The sequence below is a fragment of the Cryptomeria japonica genome, chromosome 10 (assembly GCF_030272615.1).
Source record: "Cryptomeria japonica chromosome 10, Sugi_1.0, whole genome shotgun sequence".
In the NCBI taxonomy this organism is placed as follows: domain Eukaryota; kingdom Viridiplantae; phylum Streptophyta; class Pinopsida; order Cupressales; family Cupressaceae; genus Cryptomeria; species Cryptomeria japonica.
In genome coordinates, this window is record NC_081414.1 from 612,186,892 (window position 1) to 612,210,017 (window position 23,126).

General features: G+C 35.2%; 1 protein-coding gene across 1 annotated transcript; it reads right to left on the bottom strand.

Annotated features, from left to right (window-relative positions):
- Positions 1–12,918: 12,918 nt before the first annotated feature.
- On the bottom strand, positions 12,919–13,857 carry LOC131064811 (uncharacterized). Its single transcript, XM_057999080.2, has 2 exons — positions 13,443–13,857; positions 12,919–13,301 (listed from the first exon to the last, which is right to left on the bottom strand). The coding sequence occupies exons 1-2, from the start codon at positions 13,772–13,774 to the stop codon at positions 13,289–13,291; spliced, it is 345 nt and encodes a 114-aa protein (XP_057855063.1). The 5' UTR covers positions 13,775–13,857; the 3' UTR covers positions 12,919–13,288.
- Between the last annotated feature and the right edge of the window lie 9,269 nt (positions 13,858–23,126).

The window sequence follows — 23,126 nt, forward strand, 5'->3', positions numbered from 1 at the left end:
TAGTGGGAGATAAAACTGGAAGTTGGGACTTGATCCTTGCACAAGAAGAGTTTGCCTACAATAATTTAGTGAATAGAAGTACCAGGAAAACACCTTTTGAGATAGTTACCTAAGTGCATCTTAGAGGTATATCAAAATTAAGAGACATTAGCAATAAAGACTGGAAGAGTTCAAAATTAGAAGACTTTGCAGATCACATGGTAACATTGCATATTTAGGTTAAGCAACATTTGGAGGACATGAACAACAAATATAAGGAGAAGGCATATGAGAAGAGGAGAAATAAGGAATTTGAAGTTGGCAATGAAGTGATTGTATATCTGAGAAAAGAGAGATTCCCGATTGGAACTTATAACAAGTTGTAGATGAAGAAGTTTGGACCTTGCAAAATCTTGAGGAAGTTCAGTTCTAAAAATGCATATGAAGTAGAATTACCAGATAGTCTAATTATTTCACCTATATTCAACATTGCAGATCTTCATGAGTACCATGAACTAGAATTAAGTGAGGATAGTGTTGCAGACTTGGAGAAATAGTTGCCTCAGAAGGAACCATATCAGATTGAAGAGTTTTTGGACAGTAGGATTGGGCATAGTACCCAAAGCAGTCAGTATAAGGAATATCTTGTGAAGTGGAAGGACAGACCAGTTGAAGATTCATCTTGGATTTCTCAGGCAAAGGTAGACTGCCTTGGTTTTCCTCCCCACTGGTGACTGCTTTAATGCCAAAAATGATTAGGAGAAAAGTCCCCATGGGACACCAGTGACTGATATCTAGTGTCTTAGATAGTGTGCATGACACTTTCATGAAGGAACTTAAAACATTTTTGTATCATTGAGGGGACCACATCTATGATAACCAACCAGGGAATACTCAACTTTACACAAAATAGGTTTGATTTTGGAATAAAAACAAATATTTTAAAATACTACCTTGGGTCCCACAAGAACCATCAATGTGAACCCCATGGGTGGAACAAAAATTCAAATCATATTTTGTCTGATGAAGACCATTAATAAAGAGGTCCTCTAGTGAAATTGGCTCTACACAATGGGTCAACCATAACACCTGTAATAGTTTTATTGTTGATCTTAACAAGGATGTAGAGAGGAGTAGGCTCTCTATTGTACGACAAGTATAGAGGCGTGAATGATATATCCATATTTCTCATCATCTACCTTGGGGGAAAAATTAGAGTGATGATAACCATATTGACATAAGGAAATCACTCGATCTAGGAGTAGATGATTTAAAAATAGAATTTGAAGAATGCGACAAAAAGAGATAGGTATAGATATACAATTCACTATTTTTTTGTCAATGGACTTATTAGAGTTTTTTTAAATCTCCAACCTATTTTTTTTTACCTATATGGTCTTGATACAACATTTAGTATCTTGTCCAGACACATAATATATTGGTATAACTTTGAACCATCATACTAGAAAGGGTATGGTCTATTATCCAGAAGAGGTCTAATTTCATGGAGGGTTACCATATTATCCTTTAATAACTTTTGCAAACACTCAAGAAAGAATCAAATAACTTAATGTATACCTGATTATGTTGAGGCTCTTATGTATTTTTATTAGATGATTGAGGAATTATAATAACATTAGCCTAAACTTTATTTTTTTTGGACCCACCTAAGGAAGACACACCTCCAAAAGTATCAACACGAGAATTTGGAGCAAAAGCCCAGTTAAAACTCATTGTAAGCTAATAATTAGTGAATGTAGAGAAAAAACAAGTAAAATTTGGATATCTATTCAAGGAAATATTTTCCCTTAATGGTGGCTACTGATTACCAATAAACATTCTTTGAAGATCACCATCTAATAGGGCATAAGGGAATTTAGTTGATATAGATTGATACAATGAGATAAAATCAATGATTTTCTTATTCAATATTTGTTTGCATTAATGAACAAAGTTATCGGTGGTGACCTTACTGCCAATGTTATCTTCGAACCATTTGACAAATATATCCATAAATTCATCAAAAGAGTTAAATGAATAATCTTGTAAAGAACTACACCATTATAATGCAGTCCCTTGAAGAGACCACCAGAATATCTTAAGAAGAATATGATATTAATTATGGTAGTCACAACATAGAGTAAATAAAGATTCAATGTGCAAATTGTGATCTCGATCAACATTATATTGATTGAATTTCAAACTATCAACCCCTTGTGGAAGGTTAACATTATTGATATGCAATGCAAATGGGCTACATCGATAATACAATGGAAGAGATGGTTGGTATGATTTGTGAGTTGTTACTAAAGATGTCCCATTGTTTACAATATGATGGTGAGAATAGGATCAAAATGTGAAGGAGTTGCAAGCATATTATGTGCACTATCATGAACACCACAACCAAAACCAACACCAACACCAACACCAACACCAACACCAACACCAACACCAACACCAACACCAACACCAACACCAATGCCAATGCAATCAACATGAATAGTGGATATAGCAACAGAGATAGATGTAGGACCAATGTACTCCAAAATAGTTTTAAGAAATATTAATTCTTAGAATAGTACCACAAGACAAAGGATCAACTAGAGAACCTATATCCACCATATGAATTGACACCCTAGGCATAAAAATATTGATATGAGGACCAATGATTTTAGAATAAGTGTCTTGAGACTTAGATTCAATAGGAGGCACATGAGATCCCAAAATCACAAATAATGCTCTCAACAACTCCAAGCCTTTAAAATATGAGATAAGAATCTCTCTTAAATTACTAATCATAGAACTAACCTAGGGGAGGACATTTTCTTGATTCAAGAAACCTTCAAAATCCCCCACGTTCTCCTCAAGGGACTGAATTTGATTGAACATAACCATTAGAGAAAAATAATGACCAATAGGAGGAGGAGACATTGGAGGAGTATTTTATCATGTATGATCTTATAAGTTAGGATAAGCAATAGATGCATTAGATCTCCTAAACCTAAACCTGAAGGAAAAAAGTGAGGAGTGAAAGGATCATCAAGCTCTACTATCTTTGAGAACATTGATATGAATCTCGCATGACTGTATTAGTCAGATGAGATGTTAGGTCTACTAGTCCTCCTCACTACAAACCTCAAAGAAGTTTGGATTGTTAAGCTCATAGACGAGCCCCACAACACTCCATCAACCTCAAGAATGTGCAAGAGAGAAACCCAAAACAACCACTAAGAGGTTTAGTTTAAGAAAAAGTTTGCAAAATTTTTAAGCAATTTTTGATTCAAGAGGCAAGTTCACGTCAGGTTCACCAAAATTTACAGTAGGAAAATTTAATTTCTGTGAAGGATGGTCAAGCCCCTCAAAGACTCAATAACCTCCTTTACAATCCAAGCCAACCTTTGGGGTCCTTTGACCTCTAAGTTTAGTCACTCGGATGAAAAGAAAGTATAAAACTGCTTGATACTTATAGATAAATATATTTTTAAAATAAAACTTGAAAGTACTAGTCACATAGACTATCTAATGGACTCTATACACTCTTTGTTTAGGACGTACACATGGGTCTAGGATGATAGTGTGACATACAAGCGTCCCATATAGAAGTATGGAAATTCCTACAAAAAGTGCAAAATGACCAGAATTTAGGGTTTTACACATTGGACACTATGAACAGAATTATGAAAAAATATAATGAAACACACTAACCAAAGTATATAAAGGATGAAAAGGTAAGCTCATAAAGGGAACAAAAAATATGGCCTCTAGCCAATGCAACATCTTCCTTCACCAAACCTACACACACATGAACATAGACAATTTTGATGTGGTTGTGATAAGAGGTTTTCCACAGTCAAACCCACATTTTGGTGTTTCCACCTCTATGAAAAACCAAGATTAAGTGATTGATAGATAATAACAAAAATTTAATAATAGAGATGATGCAAAAACTATGATATCAAAGAGATGATCAAATAAGAAATGCTACAAGCCAAAGAGGAAGCACTCCCCTTCAACACTAAGAAGTTGGAGCTTTTTGGAGTGAAGACAAGAATGAATCCCTTGAGTACATAAATCTTCAACCAATGGTGGTAGTGAAACAAATGAGAAAAAGATGGTGAGCGAGATGTAGGGAATGTTGAATAGATCGTAATACCTAGAGGGGGAGTGAATCAGTATTCCCTTATAAGAAATTAAAAAATGAACTTCTAAAAATTTAACATAATCAATTAACCTTAGCCCAAAATAAATGCATACACAACCATAAGAGAGACACCGTATTTTTAGACATGGAAAACCCAAATGAGAAAAACCACGGAGAGGGTTAACTCTCAAGATAATATAACTAGTTATATGAGATTAAAAGGCTCATTGTTGGAGGGATCACTACCCGGGATACAATGACTTATTACTGGAAGACTCACTGTCAAGAAATAGAGACAAGAATAAACTAAGAAAATTGCATCTACACATGCATGAGATTAGTTCTTGATAAGATCAAATATCCAAACTGTTAGTGTAGGTTTTTAGTTTCTCATATGTTAGGGAATAATTATTTTTCCTACACATTATTAAGCTTGCTTAGGTTATATTAGATTGGTTAGTGTGAGGACATGTGGCATAATCCTACAATAACATGTGTCATTCACACCCACATTCGGGTGTTTGAATGTCACACCCTCTTTTGGATTTATTTTCCACCTCTCCATAACCATTTCTTGTCTTTACCTGAGTTGGCATAATCATGTACTTGGTGTTTACCAAGTAGGTAAAAATCCCTCCTATTTTGGGCTATAGGGAGTTAATATTTCTCTTGGTTTTATATGCCCATATTTTTCAATATAAGAAAACCCTTACCTCTCCCTACGCTAAGTATTGAGGACATAATACTAGTACAAATTATGAGTCTAGTTCAATGCTAGGAGAGTGCTAAGTTTTGTTCATCTTTGGGTTCTTGTCTTTCTTTCCTTTAGTCAAATTGATCTTGGGTGGCTTCATAGATAAATTTAACATGATATGAGAGATAGCTATGAGTTGTGGGTTAGCAGATATTCAAAGAATCTAGATTCATTTTATTATGATCTCTTGCATCCGATGATGCCTTGAAGAGTCATAAAAGTTTCAAGGAATTATTGCTTCTGGGGGGTTCCTTTTTATTTCTTATCAACATAGGTTTTTTGGAGCTTCCATGAGTAAATTTGAGCTCACCATAGAGTCCACAACAATTGAGAAAGTCAAATTTGTCTTTTGTTTCATCCAGATCGGACACCAGATGCAAAATTGGTGAAGGTGTGAAGCAGAGCTTTCATTAGCTGATTTGGAGGGTAGTCGATTCTTGGTGCTATTTTGAGGTTGTGATTGTGAAAATATTTTGTACTTTCAGTATTTGAGTCCTTATTTGGATATTGTAACACTCTGGAAAACAAACTCCAACATTGTAAATGCGCTGATTTATAAAGTGCCACAATTATTTTTTGTTGGGGGGGGTGGGGCATCCTTGATTGAGTGAAAAATGGGTCTCTCTCTTGGTGTTTGCATTTCAGATATAATTTCTTGTGCTATTTCATTTTTTAGTTATGGGTTCTCCTAAATTTCCACTCAACTCCATATAATTATGAAACTCAGAAAGTTAATGCATGGAGTAAACTAATGGAAAAAGGTTTAAGTCATTATGCTGATGGCACAATTTCAGAATCCTCATATTTTAATGATCCTAATATGAAAATGGAATGGCTCATCAAAATTTCTATGGCTCTTGGAACATTGAGAAAGTATATATCTCCTAATCTAATCTTTCACATTGAAAAGTGTAAGACAATCAAGGAAGCTTGGGATAAACGTAGAAAATTATATGGTGAAGTTGATGAGATTAGAGGTTATACACTTGAAAGTGATCTCCTATATATGGATCCTAAGAATTTTAATACAATCCAAGGCTATGCCACTAGAGAAAATGAGCTAAGAGCACAATGTAAAGAATGTGGCATTGAGAAGAAGGATGCATAGTTGGTTTTCAGCTTGTTGGGCAAGCTTCCTTTCGAGTATGCAACTTTTATTTCTAGCTTCCAGACCCATTGATTGACAATGGGTTGTGTTTACACTAAATCTTCATTTGATTCATTCATGGAAATGCTAATGATTGATAAATCAAATTTGATCACAATGGTGGTTCTTAAGTCATCTACACCACATGCTTTTGTGGCTAGACAAGGGAATCAAGGAAAGTGTTCTAACAAGAAGCAAAAGAAATTAAAGAAAAAGTCACATATAGATCAAGCACAATGTAAATCATCTTCAAAAGGTGATTCATATAAGAAGGAGAAGTCTACTTGTTCATATTGCAAAAGGACTGGACATGAAGAATATTCTTGTTATAAGAAGGATATTGATGAACTTAAACATCTTCTTAAGAAGAACAATATTGATGTGCCTTCTGGAATGTCTGTGTCAACTTCTTCTTCCAATTCAAAATAGTTAGAATCTTCTGAAGGTAAAGGTAAAGCTATTTTTTCTACTACAAGTTGTGAATTAGGGAGATGACTCCTAGATTCCAGATTTCTCATCATATGGCTTCTACACAGTCTATGTTCTCTTCTTTTGAGCCTTGTGCTATGCCACCTATTTTGACGGGAGAAAACACTTCTATGAGTTTGATTGGGAAAGGTTCTATTGATATTGGGGATGAAACCTTCCATGATATTTTGTATGTACCTCATCTATCAAATAATCTTCTTTCCATCTATCAGATCACTCATGGTGGAACAGGGAAGATTGTGGAGTTCACACCTGATTCGGTCATCATTCGAGACTTGGAAAGTAGAGAGATAATTGCTACTAGGATGGTTAATCATGCATCTCAGTTATATACCTTTTTAGACTTTGCACCTAATGATGGTTCTGATTCTTTGGTTGTTGATCACACTCCTAGTGTGAATCTTGATTATGTGGAGAACTTCAGTTACTTGAATCTGGGTATTCTTGCATCAAATCTAGTTCTTGAACCTTACATTCCTTCTCCTCTATCTACTAATTATTTTGAGGATATATGTGTTGCTACATCTATAGCTACTTGTGATTCAGTGTAGCAAGAAACACATTATCTTCTAGATTCAGCTTCATGGGATGACTACTTGATAAACATTGCAGGTTTGTTTGTGGAGTCATATTTCAGACTTGGGAGACACTATTCAGGATATTCATCTTCTCTTTGATGAAGTTTATTCTTCTTCAATTGTTATGGAGGAACCTTTGGATCCTCTTGTTCATTCTCCACATGATCATATATCATAGTTTGACACAAGTTTATATACTTTTGACCAACATTTGGAGGAAGCATCTTTATCTTCTTAAGAGATATTAGAGTCCTTAGACCTCGTTCTACATACATCTCTACTAGGTTATCGATTGTCATCTTCATCAGTGTGGCTTAGAACACTTGATTTGTATTTGACAACTTTCAGCACTGACACAGAGACACATGAGAAATATTCAAAGGCTTTATACATTTTGCGCTTTCTTCCTGCATATTCATTTCAGGAATGGGAAGATAGTCTACATACACCTTTGGTTTTATTTCTTCATAAGGGGAGTAATGTCGTTCGACAATCATGGTCCATCTTCTACATTTAGTTTTGAGCATCAACTGTTGGTACAGTTGATTACTTTTGGGAAGGCTACATAGTCTTTCTTATCCTTTCTATCTTGGAGAGGATTTCTTCCTTTTATGGGATGCTTTCTTGTGTTGGGATACTTGTTTTCTTTTCTCTCTTTTGGGGAGGAGTTTTTTCCTACTAGGTTTTCTCCTTCACTCTATTTGTGAGAGATTATTTTATACATGGGTACCTAACATGACCTTTTAGTCGAGATCCATCTTTGTGTGTTTCACCCACCTAAGATATGCTTAAGGGGGGGTGTTAGTGTAGGTTTTTATTTTCTCTTATGTTAGGGAATAATTATTTTTCCTACTTATTATTAAGATTGCTTAGGTTATATTAGAATAGTTAGTATGAGGACATGTGACATAATCCTACAATCACATTTGTCATTCACAACCACATTTGGGTTGTTGAATGTCACACCCTCTTTTGGATTTATTTTTCACCTCTCCATAACGATTTCTTGTCTTTACTTGAGTTGGCATAACCATGTACTTGACATTTACCAAGTAGGTAAAACTCCCTCCTATTTTGGGATATAGGGAGTTATTATTCCTCTTGGTTTTATATGCCCATATTTTTCTATATAAGCAAGCCTTCACCTCTCGCTATGCTAAGTATAAAGAACATAACAGTAGCTCAGATTATGAGTCAAGTTTAGTGCTAGGAGAGTGCTGAGTTTTATTCATCTCTAGGTTCTTGTCTTGCTTTCCTTCAGTCACATTGATCTTGTGTGGCTTCATAGCTAAATTTAACACAAACAACTGCTTGGAGTAGATTTGGTCAAGAATCTCTCCTACTCTAACTCAATCTTCTTTAGGTCCAATTCACTATCACCTCAATTCTGCCTTTTTCCTTCAACACACAAACACATGAAAACTCTCACTTGCACTCTCACACTTTTACATACCTCTACTCCATACCAATCAATATACTACTAGTCTATCCATCAAGTGGCCCTTAAGAACACTTTCCCCAAGAATACTTCTTCATTGGACTTCTACATGATTCCTTTCAATAATATTCCAATGGTCATGTTACATGTTGCAAGCACAAAAAAAAATATAAGAACAAAAACATTCAAGGTCAGCTATACCCAGAATGATCATATCCTCAAGATTTCACAAGAACACTTTTGAAGCACAAAAACGATCCAACTTGACATGAAGAATTAAGATCATGATTTATGTCTCCAAAATATCATCACCATAAACCAAAGTGCAGAGGAATGCGGAGCACTGCGCACACTGCTGAACATCATCATCACTAAATACACTTCTAGAGCAATTTTTTTGCTACAACTAAATCCACTACTAGATCAACATGAAAAACATATCCATATACTGACAATGCACATTTTTGGAGCAACACCCTTTCAAAAAACACATCTACAACATCTGCAACAACTATAACATATGTCAAACTTGACATATCAACAACGTTCTTCATCTTCATACATATATACCTATCTTCCACTGTTCTGCAACACCTTCATACATACATATCACTACTATACAACACCTATACATAGCACTACTCTGTAACACCTATACTTTGTACACTAACTCCCCATATTTGGACAAATCTAGGTCATTGGGTTTGACATCAATGACAACCAAACATATAATTATAACAATCTCCCCCTTTGTATTGATGGTAAAACACTTATAACCACTTTTCTCCCCATTAGAAACATATTCTCTATTCTCCATATCTTTGCATATCTCTCCCCTTTAGAAAAATATTTTTATTTCTCCCCCTTTGACATCAAGGACAAAGGGTAGCAACAAAAAGTTACCACAAAATTGTATTTCACAAAAAAACATGTTTCAATTGCGTCTCACAAGAAATATTCTCTTATACCTCTCTTTAAGTTCCGGAAGAAAGGTCTTCCAGGAATTCATAACCATTATGAGGTTTATACACAAACTGTCATTCTCCACCAACAAATCAATAGCATCAGATAAGGAATTGGGTACAGAAGGATTTTGGACACACTTTTCTGCTTCAACAAGAAGACTGAAGAAATGTTCCAGTTTAGCTTCAACTATCTCCTTAACTTTCTAGACGTATTCACTATATCTTCTCTTTTCCTTAGAATAAATAAAAGCTTAGAGTGCAAATAATTTATCCCTTTGCTCCAATCCAGGTGGTCTTCAGACTACAAAGAATATTGTCTTTAGATCCATGCATCTCATAGAATTTTTCATATCAGTCAAAAGTAAATTCTCCACCTCTATTTGATATTAAACATTTAATTATACTCCTAGTCTAATTTTATACCATTTTTAAAAATGATTTAAACTTCTCAAAGGCTCCTAATTTCTCTTTAAGATAAGTAATCTGAGTCATTCTAGAGTAATCATCAGTAAGCATCATAGAATACCTATCACCTTGCAGAATCTTTGTTCCCATTGATCCAAATAGATATGTATGAAAACGATCCACTTGCTTTGCAATGGAATACTCCTTGTTAGAAAATATTGTTCTTTTTTTCTTTCCCTCATGACATGGTTTGCAACTAGGAGTAGGGTGCTTCTTGATCTTAGGCTTGTCTCTTATTGCACCTTTTGAATCGATCCACACAAGATCATTAGAATTGATTTGTCCCAACCTTCTATGCCAAATAAAACTTTCTTCTTTCCATATAGAAAAACATTTCTACCCATTTACTTCATTGAGATGATGCACATCATTATTAGTCCTACTTCCTTCCACAACTAATTCTGTGGTATTAGTTTTCTTGATTTCACAACCCTTTGCATTGAATAAGAGATTTTAGCTTCTATCACACATCTAACTCACACTTAGAAGATTGCGTTTCAAACCTTCTATGTTCAAGACATCATATATTTTTGTCTTTCCACCATCAATACTCAGAGTACTCTTAGATCAGTAATCTTAGAATCTAAGTTATTCCCAAGATTTATAACTCCTCCATCAAACTTCTTGAAGTTAATGAAATTACTCTTGTTTCCAGTCATGTGGATTGAACATCTACTATCAATAATCCAAAGATTCTTCTCCTTTTGAGCATTAAATGTAGTATGAGAAACCATGGATTTTTTTGGTCTTTGTCCTTCTAGTTTCTTTTTCCAGACCTTCTTGGTTTCATTGTCTTGACTTACAAAGTCATTTCCTTTTGCATTCAACTTAGGAGAACTCACAAAATTTCTCTAAGAATTTTTTTGGCAATATGCCCAAAATTGTTGCACTTATGACTAATAATAGTGAAGTCAAACACAGGTACAAAAACATTTCTAATAACAAAGTTAATTCTTCTTACTAAACCTTTCTATAATTCATAGCTTTATGACCAAATTGATTGCAATTAAAATAGTAACCATAAAAAAAATAATTAAACCTGGTATTGTATACTTGTCTTTCAAATCTCCTATTTTGTTTATGTGCTTAAGTGAAACCACCATCCACCTTCTTTCTCTCTTTGATACTCATAATTGGTTCAAATTTTGAACTTCTGGATCCATTCTCTTCCAGATTTGTAGTAATTGATTTCATGGACTACTTTGTCACCTTATTCTTTTGTATCTCTATGAATCAAATGCTAGTTTTTATATGTGATAATCTTTGTCTTTCTATCATCTAATCTAAGATTTATCTATCTATCTATCTATCTATCTATCTATCTATCTATCTATCTATCTATCTATCTATCTATCTATCTATATACCTATTAAACTTTAATTTTAGCTATTTATTTGCTTTCTCTAGATCCTTTTCTTAATGTCACAATTTATACCTCGGTCTTTCACTTTCCTTATCTCTTGTCAACAACCTTTTTCTCATAACCCATTCTATCCTGTTTGCTTCTTCCACTTGTATCTTCAAGTCGATGACCAACTTCTCAAGGTCCTAAGATAACTTGTCTTTAGCCTTCACTTCTTTCGCAATCCTCTTCTCTAGTCTCTTAAATTATTTGTTGACACAATATAATTCTTCCACAAGGTCTACCTCTTTATCTTTATTTCTGCATTTCATTCCTCTTACATCACCTTCAATAATCTCCAAAGCCTTGAATAGAGCCCTTATATCCTCACTCCGTAAAGTACTTTGATCATCATTATCAGATGAAAAAATTTCCTCATTATTGAAGAAACTTTTTTGATTCTTCTGAAACCACTTGCCTTTTGGAAATAACTTCTTCCCATTCTTTTGATCTTCCTTGTTAGAATCTCTGTATGGAAACTTCTCCATTAAATGTCCTACTTCACCATAGTTGAAAAATTTAAAAGCCAACTTATCTTTGTACTTTTTGAAACCTCTCTGTAACTTTTTGACAAATTTGTCTTCCTCTAGATCCGACTCATTATCCGAATCTATATCTTTTTACCTCTTGGACACTTTAAATGTTGCCACTTTGCTTGAGAATTTGTCAGTATCAATCCTCATCTCATAAGTAGGCCACATGATTACTACACTTGGTAAGAACTTTGTGACTTTCATATAAAACACGACCTCATCTTATAAGTTAATTTACTTACTTAAAAATGTACATTATTGCTTTGTAAGATATTTTTTATGCTATGTACTCATTTATTTTCTTGTGTGTTTTATAGACCTAAAGACGATGTTCACATTAAGATAAAAAAAGAACATAAAGTAAAATCTCTTTAATGTCTTTTTTTTTAAGTGTAATTAATATAATTTTTATTTTCACTTTAATATATTCGATTTGTTATAGCTCGCAAGTATACTAAAGACAAAAAGTATATATTTAACACTCCTCTCTATCATTTCACATCACATTGTGGAATCTAAATGTTCCTAAATTTGTGCCCCATATCAAAACAAGACATCTTTGAAATATAGAAATCTTCCCTTTCTCACTCCCAACCTATAGTGCTCTAGAATTCTATTCTTTAAGTAAGACCACATGCACTTATGTCATGCAAAATTAATTTATGAATCAAAATTCATTTTTTTTATACCCAAAATTCTATTCTACCTTTAATATTCAAATAGGGCAGGGTTCGAACTTATGAAAAAAGATTTAATTAGAAAATAAACCTAATAATAAAACTTAAGACATTCAAGAAAACACCCACACACATACAACATCAATCTCATATAACATAACTTCTATTGTCAAATTATTATTGTTGTGACATCGAATACCATTTTATATTTATAATTTTTCACACACATCTCTCAACTGTCAAAGTAATTTACAATATTATTATTGAATTAATACAAGGATTTAGGCAAATCTCTAAATATGCAAGAAGTACTAGCTACAAATTAGATATTATCAATGCATACACACGTCGAGAGTTTTCAATAGTACTATTAAATGGCTTAAACTAATTTACTACAAAATAGACATCATCCTTCAAGCCAAAAGCTGCCGGGGAACGCCAAAAATCATTGTACACCAGCATGATCATACAAAGTAGATAGTACTGCACACGCACAGATAGGACTGTGTCTGACATGACCTTACTGCCTGTTCGACACAGAGCTTTCCCATAGTGTAGTGAAAAATCTTTACTGTTAGGCGCTCTTTTGCTTTGCGTATGCAAAATTAATGATATTCTATACAGAAAGTTACAATCATTCTAGTTCCAAATATGCATATATAGATCTTGGATATGACACCTCTATGCTATGTTTATATGGTCTCTCCGCTGCCTTCCTGGCTACAGCTTGGTTCTGCAAACACATCCACACTCTCGCATTCGTAAACATCAAATGAAAGATTTATAGTTAAAAACAGCTTTATATTCCCTCTTAACTGATACAGGAGCTCGTGAAAATACATTTGAGTGAATCTATGAGAACAAAAGGCATTACCGTTTACATTTCGCAGAAACAGCTGTAGGAATACCACAAGCTTGGGCAATTGGGGTGTAAGTAGAAGGATCCACCACACCTTCACGCAGGCGAGAACAAAAGCACTTATCCTCTGTAAGATTTCTGAGAGCAGCGCAGCATTTATCAGAGGGGTGACTCTTCTGAGACCCAATGCAGTTCATCAGCAACACAGGACCGCAAGAAGAAGCTCGTCGCTCCAAAGGTGGAGGAGCTGCCAATTCTGCCCCATTAACAATACCATTTTGACAAGAACAATACAGAATGCATGTTCCCATTATGACCCACAACCTAAAATTTACTGTGCTTCCCATATTACTAGAGCTGCGCCTGCGCTACACAGAGATATTGGACAAATGGAAGCGTGGGAAATCCAATCATAAAAGCTGGTTTCAAATCATTTGCAGACATGATTTAAGTGGTGCACGAGCAATGCCACATTTATGGCTGAGAAATGAGCACTAGGGGCGGTCAATCAATCAATCGTTTTGTCAGGGAATGGCAGTCCTTCTCTGTGAGTTGAAAAAGCAGACTGGACTGCAGCGGCCATTATTTGACAATTAACAGTAAGTACTAAAGTACTGGACAATGTAAGGTGTGAATTCTTCCACGGAGCTTCCAGAGAGCTTGGAGTTCATGTACACCATTCTATGACACAAGTTTTTTTTGGAGTCTCTTTAGAAAATTCTAAATAGTAAAACCCCACCCGAAGGCTTTGGAAAAGTGCCGGGCAGGAGGCTGCTGTGTCATTATTACACTTTTTGGCTTTGGGGTGAACGAACGAACGAAAGAAAGCAACAATCTAAGGATGAGTTTCAATTATTGTTTATTTTTTTGTTCATTCAATCTTTCAATTATTAATTTAAAAAAAATTTAAAAAATGATAATCAAAAGTCTATTAATAAATTTCATATGTACTTAAAGCTGTATATTTTACCTCCGTAGATAGAATTTTTGGATTTTTATTGGAGTTGTGCAACTTTATTGGTATCCATAGTGCATTACTATTGGGGCATTTGTGCATTAGTATTGGCCATTTTTGAGGTAGTTGCAATGCACAGTTATTGGGACATCTTTAAGTAGGTATCATTCGACACTCTGAAATGACCACTTTCGACCCTTGCATGCATAACGGATCCCATATCATGTGTCGTTAATATCCAGAAAGAACAATAACTATAAGCAGTTAAGTCGCATACAGAGACAACAAAAAAAATCATTGAAATCCGTCGTACCATTTAGCATTTGTGGGTGTGCAGAGTTAGCTATAACGACTACTAGTACACTTCCCCTAAAAAGAAAAAAATAAACGTTTTTATGATCATTTTGTGATTCTAGTCTATGGAACATTTACTTTTGTCTCTCCACATTATGGTTTTAGGGGGTTGTTATTTTGTTTAAGTAGTATATTTTGGTTAGTATATTAATAAGTATGATAATTATGTTTATAGAATATATTTTCAATTCCTTTCTACTTTAATCTAATATGGGATCCCTCTGGGTGCTATTCCCTAGGCTTGGAGAGTATCCTTCATAGCATAGCTTCCCGTCGCATGTGGTTTGCTTCTTTGTATCCCTACTGGATGAAAGAACAAATGCCCTATCCTCCATGCCTCTTTCACCCGACCTTGCCAAACTGATGGGATCTCTGGTTTTGGGTGCGATCTAGAAATATTTTTGGCATTACCGCCATCCCTACCATCCTTTTATGTTTACCTTGCCAGCCTAAGGGAAGAATAAAAGAAAGATATCGTGTCCCTACCACAACTATCTCTATACTAAAATGTAGTGGCTATATCATAATAAGAAAAGATTCTAAATTATTCTTTCTACTTAACTTACAGTTTGCATGCGATTGTCTATATTGCTCAAAATTTAAGCAACACTTAAAAATAAACAATTACACGAGAGGATATCATAAGACAAGAAAACAAGATAGTCGAACCTCTATAACACTTTTTATTTAACACATAAGAAATGTGGTGCTTGGTCTCTCTTTAATTTGTTTCAAGTGTTTTACTTTTATATATAACTTTTCGTCGATAACCCAAAATGAATTATCTATGAATCTTAAAGAAAAAAGAATTTCTGTGTAGAATTTAAGCATTGTTAAAATCACCAATTATTTATTTAAATTTAATCATGTGAGTCTCAATTAGTTGCCCAATTCTTGTTGCTTGTGTTTATTGTTGATAGTCTATCTTTTGACTTTATGTAATTGTCATTTGTGAGCACATTTAAAAAAGATAAGTTTGAATATAAAATTCACACTTGAACTAGTTGACATTGTTTTCAACATAAAGTGAATTATTAAAAAGCTTGAAACGAGATATACTGATAATATTAACATATTGATGATTGCACAAACATCCTATTGTTTTCAACATAAAGTGAATGCTTAAAAAGCTTGAAAAGAGATATATTGATAATATTAACATATTGATGATTGTCAAAACATCCTACTTAGCACACTATCCTAATCGAGGACATCGATAAAGAGATATTGGTGAGGGATGGAGAACTACTCTAGTCTTGTAAAGTAGTGTTCAATGACTTTTCTTAATCTTGATTATATTTTGTTGAAGATTGCATGGTGTGTTGTGGTGTTGTCATTGATGTCAACCCTTAGTGTTGTGAAAATTGATGGAGATTGTTATCATTGATGTCTCTTGTGTAGTTATGGTGTTTTCCATTGATGTCAACACTTAGTGTTGTGTTGCCATTAATGTAGAATGCTTATGTGTGCTAAGGAGATGATGCATACATGATTGATTAGATGTGTGTTGTCATTGATGTTTATGGTTGGATGTCCACCCTCTTGGTATTGATGTCTATATCTTGTATGATGTTGTTGATGTGTTAGGACAATGATAATGATGGATTTCATGATTGGGTATCATGCCCTATTTGTTGTCAGTAGAGATGTTATCATGATAATTAGAAGCATTAATTTGAGGATTATAAGTATTAAGATGAATATTAGAAGCATAATGATGAAGTCGATATGGTGTTGATGTCTTGTGCATGTCAAAAGATATTCTTGAGTGAGAAAATGGTTCAATAATGTTATTTTGGTATTTGTAGAGTGATGAAGTATGAAAATGCAGGACAATGTGTTGAAGTTTGTTTGGGAGAATGCTTCGAATTTTTCCATATTTGATGCTATGGTCTTTTGGTTATAGAGATAACATGCATTTTATTTGAATGTTGCACTCCTACCCTTTTAGGTCCTTGATGTTGGTATCAATGGTTTCTGGTGAATGTAGTATGTTGATAGTTTGGTTGGTAGTCAAGACTGGTCTAAAAAGTGCTTCGCATTTCCTCGCAATGATGTTTCTTCTCCCGCAACTTGGTGGAAGTTATTACAATATTTGTGTATGCCTTAGTTTAGATTTCAAGCAATGATGTGTACTATAAGTATGATTATTAATGTTTTGTTTCATGGTTGTATTTGTGTGCTTCTGGGTATGAAGAACTCTATATCATTTTGGTTGCACTAGCTTGTTTGACATGACATTGTAAAATATGTGAAATAAGTGTATGGGGATGTTGTTGATGGTTCATGAAATGCTTCTATGTGGTTTGCATGACAATGGTTTATCTTCTTGGTGCCACATATTGTTTGGGGTTGGTTTTTAGGGTGATTTGTGGTCTTCTGGCTGATTGGACCATTCTCTCGCTCGCACTATGCATTTGGGATCTATGAAAACATTGGAGATTGTGATGAGTTGTATTTCATTCCTACTATGCCTTGTGGTAATCCACATTGAGTAAATTCATTTAGAAGATGTGTATTGAGTTGAATAGTTATACATGCTACATGTTTCATCTACACATTCCCTATTGCTGACTTGGGAGGATGTGTGCTAACATGTGTGATGTTTGGGGCTACATAGAAAGATGCAATAAGTTGTTTTAGGTCCTTTCTATCTCTTGGATTGGACTATTTTTGTTGCAATATGATTTTGTGGTCAATTTAGTGGGATGATTCCTTGTCCCCTATTCTACCTAACCTAATTATATTTTTGAGATGTTAAGGATGGTATTAATAGAAGATCAAATTAGTTGCAAGTGTGTGGATTGATATGGATCCTAGAAGATACAAAGTTGAGGCAATAAAAATGTGTGGTGAAAGCATTGGAGCTAAATTGTATATGGCTGCTTGAGGCATCATGTCAAGAGCACCTACATTCTAAGGAGACTATTGGAGATTGTGATGCTGAAGGAGACTATTAGATTTGCAAAACTAAGGCACACAATCTTAGGGAAAGATACAAGTGAATTGCAGTACTAAGAAGCACAATCTCAGGCCAAGATACAAAGACCTGCACAAGTTTCCAAAGGACTCACTGTGTTTTGGTTGGCATAGAGAATAATGAATTATAATGAACAAGATCTCCTAACCATGAAACTATCCTTGGACCACTATGCCAAGAAAATAATATCATGACAAACATCTTTGACTTCATTCATTGTCTCAACATGTCATCACACTAAAGATATGATCATCAAAGCTTGTCCCAAACTAAAATTTGCACTTTTGCTTCTTGCACATCATTCACATCCAAGTCACAACAATCCAAACACCAAATCACACATCCACACTTCCATTTATACAAGTTTGTAAATAGAAACCCTCAACTAGGTCGGCCACAAACAAAATATAAGTGAATTACATGAAGTTGACCACTTGAACCAAAAATACATAATACAGTCCACTCTAGGAGATAAATGGGACCCAAATACATCACAAGACATCTTCCTAAGCTAGTTAAAATGAACCACACACACTAACACTTCCTCCAAAGTTGACATCAAATGTAATGTGTAGAACAACTATGAGACACATTAACTAGTCAGCCTAAAAAACCATCACCAAATGTAGATAAATTAATGCGGATCTACACACACTATGATGAAACCCATATCAACATACTAAATCAACCTCCAATGCATATCTATACCAAAAGAGTATGATCCAAATAAGATACACCACCAGAGTCAGCCATAGACCAACACAACTGACATAATTGAACACAAAACAACATAAATTCACTTTTCGATTGAACCAACACTCTAAATATTAACTATAACATTGCATGAACCATATGAACATGTCCTTCAAGATGCAACACTTGAATCAACATAGAGAAGCAATGAAAAACATTCTATAACCTCATTGTCAGTAAAACCGCCATAACCAACTTCATCAATTGAACAACTAAGAACTTGAAAATATTTTTCATGCAAAATCTATGGAACATATATATTAAATCTATAACCGTAGGCCATGAACATCGAGAATCAAAGGAATGTTGAGAATTTTTCCATGAAGACATTTAAATACTATTTTTCCATATATTGTAACTTCCACTATAGTAGCCTTTTGAAAACACCTCATGCATACTCAATATCACCGCAAGACAACAAGACAACATCTAAACACTTATTTATAAACCATTTACAACTCCACACAACTAAGAAACATGAATTAGGTCGATATTAATGACAAAAAGTTTGACATCAATGGAAACACAACACAAGTTTCCACAATCTCCCCCTTTGTCATCGATGATAACAAATGTGCCATCAATCAGAAAAAAATTCTTTCCAAATGTATCATTATCCCTTCTTTCGAATCTCTCTTCCCCTTTGACATGAAGTCCAAAGGGTGCAATACTATAAACAATAGCTTTCTCCTCAAGTGTGAAAATCTCTCTCCCCCTTTCAAGTAAGACATTTATAACTGTAACACTCCCTTTGACAAGGACAACCACAACCCTTCATTGCTCCCCTTTAGAGAACCTCCCACATCAATCTAGGAGATAAAAGATAATCTTTAATTCTCCTCATGGAAATATGCACCAAATTTATGCATCCAGTTTAAAGAATTAGGGGAAATAACCCCTAACTTCTGTCAGAGATACTAAAATGAATCCTTTGCCAGTGCCTTGGTAGAGATGTCTACAATATGATTTTTTAGAGGCATATTCCAATTTAACTTCTCTACAACCTTCCCTCTTAAGAAATGGTACCTCTTAAGAAATGGTACCTGATAAAAATGTGCTTAGTCCTTGAATGCATTATCAAATTATTTGAAATGTCAAAACATGAATTGAGTGCAACAAGATGTTGTTGCAATATATAGGTAAGTGCACAAAGATGGTGGTCAGAAAAGTGGACACACCAAAAAAAAACATGAAAAACAACAAAACCCACATGGTGTATTTCAAATTTAAAGAACCCCATACGCGTTTAGGCTCATTTTGCTAAGCCTAACCAAAGCTAAACCGCGTACATGGTTTGAAGCATACTAACCGTGTACATGGTTTAAAGCATACTAACCACATGCACGGTTTAAAAACTAAAACTGCGTACACAATTTAGAAACTAAAAAACATTGTACGTGGTTAAACCATGTACGTGTTTGTCTGTCAATAAAATGCAATTCATTTAGCATTCCATTAGGTTTTTCTGTAGGATATATACATAAAATATAACATTTAAGTATAAGTCTTATACTTTAAGTTATATTTTATGTATATATTGTCAGGATGTTTGAGAGTGGTTCCAGATCTCTAAGAGTTATAATGCAGATTCTAGTTTTTTGAGTATTCTTATAAATTTCAGACAGTCAAATTTTAGTAATCAGGATGCTCATATCAACATTATCTCTCTCATCTCTTCCCTACATTCCCCCTCTCTCTTCCTTAACCCCTACCTTTTTGTCTCTTAGGAAACTACCTCTCTACTTTCTTCCCTCTCTCGAGTATCTCTCCCTCTCTTTCTCATCTCCCTCACCCTCTTTCTCTCTTTCATCTATCCCTCTCTTTCTCTCCCTCTCTCAAATATCTCTATCTCTCACTCTCTCCCCCTCTCTTAAGTGTCTCTCTCTCTCATTCTCTCCCTCTCCCTCCCCCTCCATTTCTCTTCCTTTGTCAAGTATTTCTTTCCCTCTAACTCTCTTTCTATCTCCCCCTCTTACTCCATTTCTCTTTCTCTCAAGTCTCTCTCCTCTCTATCACATCTCTCTCTCTCTCTCTCTCTCTCTCTCTCTCTCTCTCTCCCATTCTTTATCTCTGAAGTCTCTCCCTCTCATCCTCTTTCTCTCTATCTCACACTCTCCTTCTCTCAGGTGTATCTCTCTCTCATTCTCTCCCTCTCCCCTCCCCCTCCCTCTCTCCCTTTCTCATTACCTCTCTTTCTCCCTCTCTCCCTCTCTCCATCTCTTCACACCTCTCTCTCTCTCTAGTCTCTTGTAATATCCTTTCATCCCTTCCTCCCTCTCACTCAGACTCTCTCTATCTCTCACCCTCTCTTTCTCTCTCTCACCTTTCCTCCCTTCACCTATTAGGTCTCTCTTTCTCTCCCAACCCCTCTATCCACCTCTTCGATCTCTTTATACCTCCCCCCTCTCTCTCTCTTTGAGTCCCCTTCTCTCTCTCTCACATTTATCTTTTGTCTCTCCCTCTCAGTTTCTATCTCTTTATCTCACTCTCCTCCTCTCTCCCATTCCCTCCCTCTCCTCCCCCTCTCTCCCTCTCTAGGGTAAAATGGTATTCTTAGGGGTAATATGGTATCCTAGGGATCCATGAATGTGTCCTAAGGGGTCATAGGACACCATATGGATCCTTATGACACCATATGACCCATAACAACACATAAGAGGTCATAGGACACTATATGACCCCTTAACACACCATACGACCCATAATGACACCAAATGGTGTCCTAAGGGGTTATAGAACACTATATGACCTCTTAGGACACCATACGACCCATAATGACACCATATGGAGTCCTAAGGGGTCATAGGAGAACTTGAACTTGGAGGACACCATTTTGTGTTTTTCTTGTCATATGGTATTCTTAGGGGTCATATGGTATCCTAGGGATCCATGCATGTGTCCTAAGGGGTCATAGGACACCATATGACTCCTTAGGACACCATATGACCCATAATGACATGTAAGAGGTCATATGGAGTCCTAAGGGGTCATAAGACACCATATGACCCCTTAGCACACTATACGACCCATAATGATACCAAATGGTGTCCTAAGGGGTCATAAAACACTATATGACCTCTTAGGATACCATACGACCCATAACAACACCATATGACCCCTTGGTGTCCTAAGTGGTTATAAGGTGTCCTAGGGGTCATACGACACCATAAGACACATAACGATACCATATAGTGTCCTAATGGGTCATGGGACACCATATGACCCTTAGAACACAATATGACCCCTAACAACATCTAAGGGGTCATATGGTATCCTAAGGGGTCATAGGACACTATATGATCCCTTAGCACACCATAGGACCTATATTGATGCCAAATAGTGTCCTAAGGGGTCAAAGGAACACCATACAACCCTTTAGGACACCATATGGTGTTGTTATGGATCGTATGGTGTCCTGAGGGGTCACATGGAATCATATGACCCCTTAGGACACCATATGGTGTCGTATGGTGTCTTAAGGGGTCATATGGTGTCCTAAGGGGTCATAGGACACCATATGACCTCTTAGGAAACAATATGACCTCTAATGACACCTAAGGGATCATATGGTGTCCTAAGGGGTCATAGAATACCATATGACCCTTTAGGGCACTATACGACCCATAAAACACCATATGGAGTCCTAAGGGGTCATACGGTGTCCTAAGGGATCATAGAACACCATATGACCCCTTAGGACACCATATGACCCATAATGACACCTGAGGGGTCATAATACACCATACCATTAGTACACCATATGACCCATAAAGATTATCCAACCAATACATCCACATGATCCAAAGAAACCAATACGATCATTTTCTTCGAATGTTCTACTTTATATCCTATCTTCTTTAAAAAAAAAAGAAAACCGACCACCTTGTAAATCTTCTTATCACCTTATATATATGCAAACAAAAAGAAGATATATTGGAGGGAGAGGAAGAGAGAGAGAGAGAGAGAGAGAGAGAGAGAGAGAGAGAGAGAGAGAGAGAGAGAGAGAGAGAGAGAGAGAGAGAGAGAGAGGGAGAGGAAGAGAGAGAGAGAGAGAGAATACACATATGTGTGTGTATATATACTTAATATATTATATATTATTATATACATACATATATATATATAAATATTATATATTATATATATTTTATATTATATATAAATTACATATTATATGTATATACACATATTATATATACAATATCATATTATACACACTCCCAAAATTTAAACAAACTTAGCGCGTACGCGCTATTTATAGTAAAAATAGCGCATATGCATTTTTTATAGTTAAGATAGAGCGTATGCGCTTCTTATACCATAAGTACCCCGTACGTGCTTTTCATACCATAGGTACCTCGCACGCGCTTTTGATTGTTTAGGCTTGGAAATAGGTCTGTGACAAAGCTTCGATTTGGAAGTTTGATTTCCCTCCATTTCCCTCCTTTTTGACCTGTTTTATTTTATCAACTTGGTTTCTTGACTTTGTCATCCTTAGGTTTACACTTAATCAAGTGGGTATTTCTAAAATTTCCACCATATTTTCACCCATCTTCTGAGATTTCTAACCATATATTTTTTAAAAAATTTGAACAACAATAACATATTATTATTGAATTTCTTTTATCAGTGTCTCCATAGTTCTCATAGACATACA

Bases quoted from the DNA above. Each gene is read 5' to 3' on its own strand.
- LOC131064811 (XM_057999080.2), bottom strand. From the start codon at position 13,774: ATGGGAAGCACAGTAAATTTTAGGTTGTGGGTCATAATGGGAACATGC.